The 10,066-nt window shown below is 38.2% G+C and overlaps 1 protein-coding gene across 1 annotated transcript in view; it reads left to right on the top strand.

Annotated features, from left to right (window-relative positions):
* Positions 1-4,874: 4,874 nt before the first annotated feature.
* The window catches only part of LURAP1L (leucine rich adaptor protein 1 like), a gene marked incomplete at both ends in the record, with an annotated part of 38,980 nt that continues 33,788 nt past the window's right edge, over positions 4,875-10,066 (top strand). The window contains one exon of the mRNA XM_084239197.1: positions 4,875-5,177. Coding sequence (XP_084095323.1) covers positions 4,875-5,177 — 303 coding nt within the window. The remainder of the gene's footprint in view (positions 5,178-10,066) is intronic.

The raw sequence follows: 10,066 nt of genomic DNA, 5'->3' as shown, positions 1-10,066 counted from the left end.
TTATATAATACTGTCCTATCTTCTATCTTTCCCCAACTCATGTCAGCTACTTGAAATCTGTCATTGTGGTAGCATTACAAACTGTCAAAAACTATACTTCAGTTATTTTTATATTTCCTGATAGCTAGATTTAAACATTTGCCAGCACACCATTGAAATAACCTGTAAGAGTCTTCTATGAGACAAGTTGGCATGGCGACAGAGAAACACACCAAGGCTAGCTTCCTTGAACACAACTGGGTTAGCTTATTTTCTGGGCCCTACCTTTCAGTAGGAATTTAGAACTCAGGCAAGCACGGAAAAGCAAATAAAGGACTCAATTACAAATAATGAAGGCAAAGAGATTTGACAGGGATTGTGGAGAGGGGATACAGCAGACTTAGATGCTGGTGACCTACTTTTCTAGTATTGTCTACTAAATTTCCCAAGGAAGTGTTTAGCTGTGATTATAAATATTAATTAGATTCCGATGTGTACTATTTAAAGGGTCTGTGCTCCTTAGGGAGAGACATTTCAGATAGCTAGATTAGATAGATAGAAGATAGATAAATAAATAGACAGATAGATCAATAGATGGTGATAGATAGAAATATATATGGCATACTCATGTATAAGTTACTCACTTTGATAATAAACTATATTCTTTTATTTAGTAAAGCAGACCCAACTTAGCTATAAAATCAGAGCCGAAATAAATGCCTCTATAAATAGGATAAAATCTTCATAATTTTACTAGATTCAAAATTCCACAATGTATGGGCGGGATCTTGCTAAGCATATCATCAGTTGAACATCAACACCAAATATGTATATATTTGTATACTTATATGTTTAGCTCAACAGCACCAAAGTACATTTAAAACAAAGATTCAAGAAATTTGATACCATTAAACACTTACTTCCTAAAATTCTTGAGAGTAATTGGAGGCTGTTAACTGTTTGATATTATTCTCCAATGTGGGGCATAGAATCTCAGGTTAAAAGGTCTTGACCTAGTCCTTGAACCCTGTGCCAGCAAGAAATGGGAATGCTGTAAACTTTCAGTCAGTGCCAGAGAGAAGGTGGAAGGCCTTTTTTCTTTTAACCATAATGCCAGCAGCAGATGAAGGAGTGGCATTACTCATAGCATACAAAGTCTTGCTGAGTCGGCTCTTGCTCTAAGCACTGTGCCTCATACCAGGAAGGGTTCTGAGTGTGGACTATGTGAAATGTGGATGGCATCCCTCTGATTTTGTGACTGAGTCATTCTTTAAAACCTGTCATCTGAGTTCAACAATGTCCCTGTCGATCGGTGATGTAGCCACTAATTGTTCTTTGTGAATATAATTCTGGCAAGAACTCAGTCTCTTGAAGTTCTTCATAGCTGATACCACCATTCTGAGATTCCTTATGTATTTTACATTGAAAAGAAGATAAATCAGCTCATGCATACAGTAGACAGAAAAGGGAGTATGTAATAAAGTAGCTCAAGTCCAAAATATTATTTCAGAATATAAAATGTGTGTACATCTCAGATATTTTAATTTTCAATATATTAAACATGGAGAGGGCTCTCCCTGGTGGGGCAAGGGGTTAAGATGCAACCTATGAAAACTATCCACAGCCATTGAAGCATGAGTTCGATCCCCGGGCAGGGAGCTACCCACATGGCACAGCAGACCTCTCCTGACTCGCCTGCTTCTCCCCTCATCAGTGTATTTCAGTCAATCTGCCTGTTCTGTTCCCCACTCTGTCTCTGGTGAATCTTCTCACCCCCCACACCTCTGGCCAGTACCACAATTCTTATATGCATAAATAAATAAATCTTAAAAAAAAACATGGGGAACACCTTGAGTTTAGGTTAATGCTGGCAGATACTATTATTTAACGAAAGAAAAGACAGATGAAAATAAATAAGAAAGGTAGGAACAGAATATTCCTACAAAGGTAGGAATATTTATTTATTGATAAATAACAAAGGTAGGTAAGTATATTCTTAGAACATACTTCATAAGAGTAAAGTAATAGTGAGAGCTAATTTTTCTTCAGAAGTTTACATGTGTTTTATATTGCACTGATGCAAAGTATTACTTTACATGTAGGTCATTTTTTTTTTTTTTACTTTCAGAGGAGTTTTCCCTGCAGACATTTAAAACACACTCAAAAAGGGGCCTCCCCAGTGGCATGGTTGAGCGCTGGGTTGCGAAGCTGCCCCCAGCCTCTACAGCGCCGGTTTGATCCCCAGCTGCTCCCCGGCCACCAGAGGAAGGTCCCACATGGTGCGCAGACCTCTCCTGCTGCCCGCTGCTCCCCTCAGCAGTGTACTTCGGCCCTTCTGTCTGCTCTGCTCCCTGCTCTGGCTCTGGTGAATTCTCTCAACCCTCCCGTGCTTCTGACTGTACCCAGTGCTTGTATAAATAAATAAATAAATCTTTTTTAAAAAATAAAATAAAACACACACTCAAAAATATTTTCTATTTTAAGTTATTATCTTGAATAGCAGATAGCAATTTTACTGTGACTCACAGCAAAGGAGGTGTTCCATTTTTGTACGGTTAAACTGAGGAAAATTTGACAAAAAACTTTTTTAATCAACCAAGTACCATGAAGATATTTCACTTAACTATTTCTTTCTGCCAGCCCAATGCTGAACTTGGTAAGCATTTCATAATAGAAAACTGCTCTTGACTGAAATGCTAGTCTTCCATAATTACAAGTCATAGTGTAATTCTTAGCCAATGAGCTTGTGGTTTTCCAAATTTAGGATAATGCAAGTTGTATTATCAGTGAGTTGAAATTTACTCTCGTTCTCCTTTGATTCCATAAGTGGTTGTTCCAAATTTAGAAATGGGCCACTTAGTTTACAACTATTTTCTTCTTCATCTTTTTTTTTTTTTTTTAAGAGTGAGAATTAACATACAGACTTTGGGCATTATTGACAAGCGAACATCATCAAGTTTCATGCTAACATGAAATATTTCATTCATCAGACTAGTTTCCTATCCCGAGGTTGTCTAAATAAGCAAAACTAAACAAAAAATCAACCTTGAGAGCTACCTGTCTTACGTGTTAACAAGTATAAAAACTTAGTGAATGAAAAGAAGCCCTAAAAGAACCAAGAACACAAATACTTTTTTCCTTTAGAAACAGAGGGGCCTATATATGGAACTCTTCCAGTAGAAATTCAAAATTAGTTGAAAATAGTATCTCCTTGAAGATTATGAACGTAAACTCTCAATGGTAAATCAAACCTATAATCCATGTAGTTTACAGTAGTTTGCAGAAATATCTACAAATCCAATTGCACACATTTTGAGTTTCTTCAAAATAGTTGAAAAATATAGAGAAATCATCATAGACACCTTTTTCTTTTTCTTTTTTTTTTTCATCTTGTTGTGAAGTGGTATCTTGTAGTTTTGCTTTGCATTTCCCTAAATAGTGGTATCCTAAAATAAAGTTTTTAATTTTTAATAAATATTGGAAAACAGTGTATTAATGGACCATAGTTTATCATAGTTTGCTCTGTCAGTTTGAGACAGTTTTGGATTACAAAGGTTAGAAGAGCCTTGCTTACTGCATTTAAGAAATGTGAATGAGATATATAACATTAGATCAAATCTTGCTCTGCATAGACACCTTTTTCTACTCATTATGTTCACTTACTTTTTCTCCATAATTAAAATATCTCAGCAAATTCCTCCCTTTGAAATCTATCAATAGTCATATAAATTATTCTACTTAATTCTTCACTTCTGCTTGCAATGACATACTGTACCATTTGGCAAGACGATTAATTTTGGTTGTACGTTCTCATTGAGCTGTTAGTGAATTAGTTCCATTCTTTCCATTTGTATAAAATTATTGGGAAATGCTTCTAAAACTAGATTTTTTATCCTATAGGAAGAAGGGGGTGGGATGGGAATTGACTTCAAATTTAAAGTCATTCTCTTGCCTAGAATTTTTGCTGTTGTAAAGGATGTAGCCACCAGGCAATTTCACATGGAAAGCTGATAAATCTAATGCCCCTATTAGATACTCCCAAGTAAAAGAAGGATGCAGAAATTGCTACCAGCAGCAAGTTTGGGAAATTTCCGGTTGCTCCTCTTGTCTGTGATATACGGTACAAGGGTTGGCCCTGATTTGGTCCACCTGCCAGCGGAGTTTAAAGTTTCTGAGGCTCAGAGCAACACAATGACTTGGATCAAACTGCTTAAATGGGAAGAAGGGTATTTCTGCTGCATGGAGGAAACAGTTAAACTCCGCCTAAACTAGCTCTCTCTTTTTTTAATGCGTCCCTGCGCACGGCCGACCTCCTCCTTCAGTGACCAGAGATGATTTTGACAATCCAGGATATTCCGAAAGCTTGGAGACATATGGCTGGAAAATGAAAGGAACCCTGGAGTGTGGCCACATCATTATTTTGTGTCGCATGGCACCAGATGGGCAGTCAATGGATGGCGCAGGGATTCGAAGGGACAGTTTATGAAATGACTTTCTCCACCTACATCTAGAACAGACTTTTATTTCCCTCTTTTCTTTCAATCTGGAATCACTGCTTCCCCCATATCTCCTCTGCAGTATCAATTAACTTTGCAGTGGGGTGGCTAAAAAGGAAGAGGATGAGACGGTCTCTATAATCTTAGTAAGTGTCGGCGGAGTCACAGTCCCCAGATCGCAGTGCCCAGGGAACTGCAGCTTCGACCTGCAGCGTCGGGTGCAGGTTCAGGGCTGACACCGCGCAGGCGGTCATGGAGAGGACTGTGCACTCTAAGCGCCGCGGGGGATAGAGTCAGACCCGGGTGCGGGAGGGGTCTGCTGAGCTCGCCACAGCCTCGGAGGCCGCTGCTGCCTAACGTCTACTGTGCTTTACCATCATCGGCGTTCTTTAAAAAGTCATGGAAGACAGCCAGCTGCCAGACCTCAGAGACATCGAGCTAAAGCTGGGGCGCAAAGTACCAGACAGCCTAGTGCGCTCGCTCCGCGGGGAGGAGCCGGTTCCTCTGGAAAGGGACAGGGACCGCTGCGGGGGCAGCAGCAGCAGCAGTGGCGGCTGCAGTAGTAGCAGTAGCAGCTGCAGTTTGCCTCCCTACGTGTCCTGCTCCTCTTCGTCCTCTCCAACCTCTGACTCCCCGCGACCGAGCCACTCCAGCACCCTGGAGAGGCTGGAAACCAAGCTTCAACTCCTCAGGCAAGAGATGGTGAGTGTGGTGCGCCAGTTGTGGGAGTGGTGCCCCGGTACTATGGGCTATGGGCCGGGGGGAGCGCAGCTGGCACAGGGGCGCGGGTCTGGGGACAGAAGCAGGCGAGCCTTGTTTACCCTGGACTTTGCTCTGTCAAGGTTTGTTAAGACAGCGGTTCCTGCCCTGCTCTGTGTACTTTCTGATAGCGCCAAGTAGCTGCTTTTAGCTCAGACCTTTAAAGTTGCCAGTGCGCAACCTCTCAGGCAAGGATTTGCAGTCCTTGCACCCATTTGGGGCCTGCCATCTGTGGTTCACACTTTCGGTTCAAAAGGTGGGTGGCTCAATCCTTTGCACTCATGCAAAAATACTTCCTGGTTTGCCCAGAGGTGGCTTGGCCGGATCCTTGCAGCCTGCCTTCCTTGCTTACTCGTCTTCCACCACTACCGCCCAGGCCTCCCGATGCAGCATCTGCAGCTGTTCAAGGCCTCCGTTAAGCTGGTATTCCACAGCTGGTTCTGAAAACAAAGGCCCACTCGTCCTTGATGTCCTTATGAATAGCTTGTTTCACTGTTTTGATCCCAGGGAGCAGGTGATGCCTAGAGCTGGGGATTTGCTAAGGACCACTTCCTACCCTGCCCCCTCAATCCTCAGCCTGCAATTGTTTTCTGTGCTGTTTGCAAACGTTAGACTAAGAATAAAATAATGCGACTAATACTGGGTCTGAGTATACTTGTTATTCCGGATGTACTTAGAAACATTTACTTGCCAGGAGCTCTTGGGCAAGTTCCTTCGCTTCTGTGGACCTCAGTTTATCTGTAGAATGAACTGGCTGGAGGAATTGATTCCTTCCTAAATCCTTCAAAGAAAATGAACCACAAGCAACAGCACTTTCTACTAGCTTGGAGAGAAAGAATGTAATAAGTGTCTCAGTCACCCAGAGGATATTGACAATATTCTACATAGATGACCCTACTGGGGCTTTGCATTAAAAAGAAGAACCAGAAGGTTTTCTCTGCTCATTTTTTCTGCAGTTGGAACACTTGGGGGGAATAAATTCCATAGCATTAAGTAATCTTGGCAAGTGCATTTGTGTAAAACGATGCTCTTTAGAGATCATGTCCTGTGTTCACCACCATACACAAAGAGTCCAGGATATCACTCTAAAAACCTATCACTCTAAAAACCTTTAACGATCTCAAGATCTTTAAAGTTGTTCTACTTAAGGACTTTAGTTTTTATGTCTCAATGATGCATTTTCTTCCCACTTGGAATGTTCCATATGTGAAAATGTGTATATAAAATATAAGCTTTTATATGTACCTATATAGATGTGTGTGCACATGCATGTGTGTAAACATAATTATATATGTACCTACATAAACATGTTCATAAATTACACATGTGTATATATCATACACCATGTGTAATATAACGCAAATTATTTTTTTTCTATATCCATCTCAACTATCTAAATACACACAATAGGTTGTAAATATTAGTTATGCATTTACTGTATGTTGGTAATTAACTGGGTGCTAAAAAAAATGGAAAAAGTCAAGGATCCTGTCTGTTTAGGCCTTTAAAATCTCTTGCACTCATTTGACATTTATTATTTGTGGTTGGAGAACTCCATAGGGTAAAAAAAAAAAAAATCTGGTTATTTTACACTAAAAACACTTCCTAGACTTATCTATTTTTCTTAATGAAAATGTCAGAGTTAATAAAAATCTGTTTCCCCAACCAGATCTTTCTAGGTATGATGATTATGGCATATCAATACATTTTAAAAAGCAGACAGAAACAGTAATAACAGCAGTGGTAGATTGCTAAATTGACTATTCATTGCATTTTATATGTGAGACACCAATGTCTATGGACATAGGAGAATTTATGCCAGAACAGATGTTTGGTGTTCAACTTTGTACTCTAAAAAAGGTCTCCATTGGATCAATGATAATATTGGCTTTTCAGAGTTTAGAGAGAAGGGATTGAAAACAGGTATATTCCCTTGCTGTTAAGACTGGCTTCTCCCATTTTACATAACTCTTGTGAGTACTAAAAACCCCAACTTCAGCATAATTGCAAAGCAACAGATTTGTTTTTATGTAGACTTGGCAGTTTTGTCATAAACACTGAACAGATGCACTTCTGCAGTCCTTCCTGTCTCCTCCCCACATCACATGTAGAGAAGTAAGGAAACAACAGTTGGGATATAACATCTTCATTGTGACTTGTATGTCCTTTTCCTCCTTACACTCTAAGCACAGAGTTAACCTCCTTGGTTATTAGGCATGACCCTGTACTTCATACTCACCATTTTTAGGGTTCACAGATTTTATCTTCTGGATGGTCTGGAATGACCAGCTTCAAGGTCTGTCCTTACAACTCTTTCCTACAGAACACCTTAGTCATGCACAAGTTTTTCTAGATATCAGGATTAAGCCTCCCCTCTTTTCTATCGGAATGCACGTGCATGTGAGCCAGTATAGCATAGACTTGCATGGAGGTAGCCTCACCACAAAGTTCTTCACATGCACATGGTTTGATCATGGTCTCTCATCTCTTTTTATTCCTTCATGGATAATTTCCTTACCCCTAATTTTGAAGTTACAATCAATGCTTGTATTGGTCTGAGAAACACAACTATAAAGAAGACAGGTGGAAAAAGATTGACGAATAGGGAAAAACTATTTTTGTGGCCCAAAGTCTTAATACTGAATCCTTTCTTAACAACATAAATAGCACCACACATAATAGAGGGTTTAGGAGGGGAAATACAGGAAAAACATTTTGCTATATTTTATATAATAGGCCTCTCCAATGTAATGATTGGGGTGTTTGGGGAAGGACATAATTTTTCCAATTATGTTAATTATTTTTATTTTGAATTTAGAGATAAGAAAATTTGGCAATGCACAAGCAAATGCGCATATATATGTATATATATATGAAATTTGTAACAAAAGTGGAAATGGATGTCAGGCCTCGTATAAAATCTGTCCAGTAATATGTGTTCGTATATTTCAGTTTGCCCTTTTGCCTTAATATCTATTCTATCATTTGAGCCTAAGGTCATATTGGGAAAGAGAAAGTATTTTCATTCACATTTTTCAAGGTCACAGAGCTCATTAGTGAACAAAATCACAAATTAAACTAATCATCTGCTCTATATACTGTGTTTTTCCTCCCAATATGGTCTGTATAGCTTGTGTTCCAATAATTTCACTTCAAAATATAGTATAGTTTATATAAATCTGTGATATCTCAGCTCCCCTAAAGTACTAAGGGACCAATAAAAGAAGCTCTCTGGATGTATATCAGGGGGGTTTCTAGATACAGATTCACTCAATAATCAACAAGTATATATCAAGTACCTACTAAGTTCCAGGCCTTCCTGTAGAGCCTGAAAATATAGAATGAAATGGTTATTTTCAAAAGTCACTCTTCAGAGGTCCTGTCCTGTTCAGAGATTTCATCCCAATCTCTATGCAAAATACTCTGTTAATTTTTTAAAGTATTTTTTTAATCAAACATTACTCTAAATTTTGATTTAGAATGTCTCATTTAAAGTTATTCCCAGTAAATGTAAATAATATGTCAACACCTGTGTTTTGCCACTTAGTAATAAATGCTACATTATACTTTTTTCAAAGGTTCTTAGTGTATTATCAACATGTCCATATCATGCCTCTAGTTTGAAAATGAAAATTATTTTATCAATTTATTCTGGAAAACTTTAAGTGCCTAAGATTATAAAGGCAATCACGAAAGAATGGGAACCTGGATTTAGAAGTCTAAAGCACCCTTCCACACTTGCCTATTGTTTAGAAAATCATAGTTTCAATTGAATGAAACACTACCCATTAATGACAGATTCTAGTTCTAGTCAATTCTGCATTATGTCAGAATGCTTTCTAATTTTCACATAATGCAATGTCATTATGAAAGTAATGTGAAAATACTTTTCCTGATTTTCATATTTGGCAGTTGTTTGCATTGCAGCTGTGTTATAGTGACTAATAGAATAAACAATCGCAAACTAATTGCCTATCTTTCCTTACTATTAACACAATCAAATTACTCCACCCAATTCCTCAACCCTTGCTTTAATAAATATTTCTAGGCAATACACAGAACTATACATGAACACACACACACACACACACACACACATAAATGATGCTTAAAGAACATATATCAAAATATCAACATTTTTTAGAATAGTGAATTTATACTTAGTTTTTTACGGATATTTCTTTTGTTGATCTTTTCATCTGTTCTCTACTATATTAAATGTCTCTCATATCTTATATTAAAAAGAAAAATATTTTTACATTTCCTCAAAAAGGTAATTTCATAAATTAACTTCACAACTACTTTGGATATACTTCAAAGTGGGCTAAGAGATTTCTATCAGTTATTACATCACTTAGCTATTTTTTCATAACTAAATATTTCAACAGTATTTTTTACAATTCTATCCTCTAGTTATTTTTTAAAGTTGGACAAAAATGAAAACAATTAGGTATGTAATTGAGAAGATGTAAAGTAAAAGGCAACTTGCTTGATGAGTTCCCAAGATAGTTGAAAAGATAAACAGGAATATAATTTGGTCAGAGGAGATTGCAAACTAACAAGTCAGCAGGTGCATGGTGCCCTAGTAGATCAGATACAAGTGTTAGATGAATAGATAAAGCTAAGGAGATTTCTCACAGTAAATGTTCCCCTACAAGGAACTAAAGGTACTGATAGCTATGCTAATTAAGGCTTTATACTAGGGATAAAGTCATGGAGGTGATGGAGAAATCGGTTTCCAAATTGTAGCTTCTGCCATTTTGCCCATGGAAAGTTATTAGACTTACTTAATCTCATAAACCAATCTTGTTGAAACCTGTTTCCTTATACAG

This window comes from Talpa europaea, assembly GCF_964194135.1.
Source record: "Talpa europaea genome assembly, chromosome: 7".
Classification (NCBI taxonomy): domain Eukaryota; kingdom Metazoa; phylum Chordata; class Mammalia; order Eulipotyphla; family Talpidae; genus Talpa; species Talpa europaea.
The sequence above is the reverse complement of the archived record's forward strand: the minus strand, read 5'-3'. Positions and strand labels throughout refer to the sequence as shown.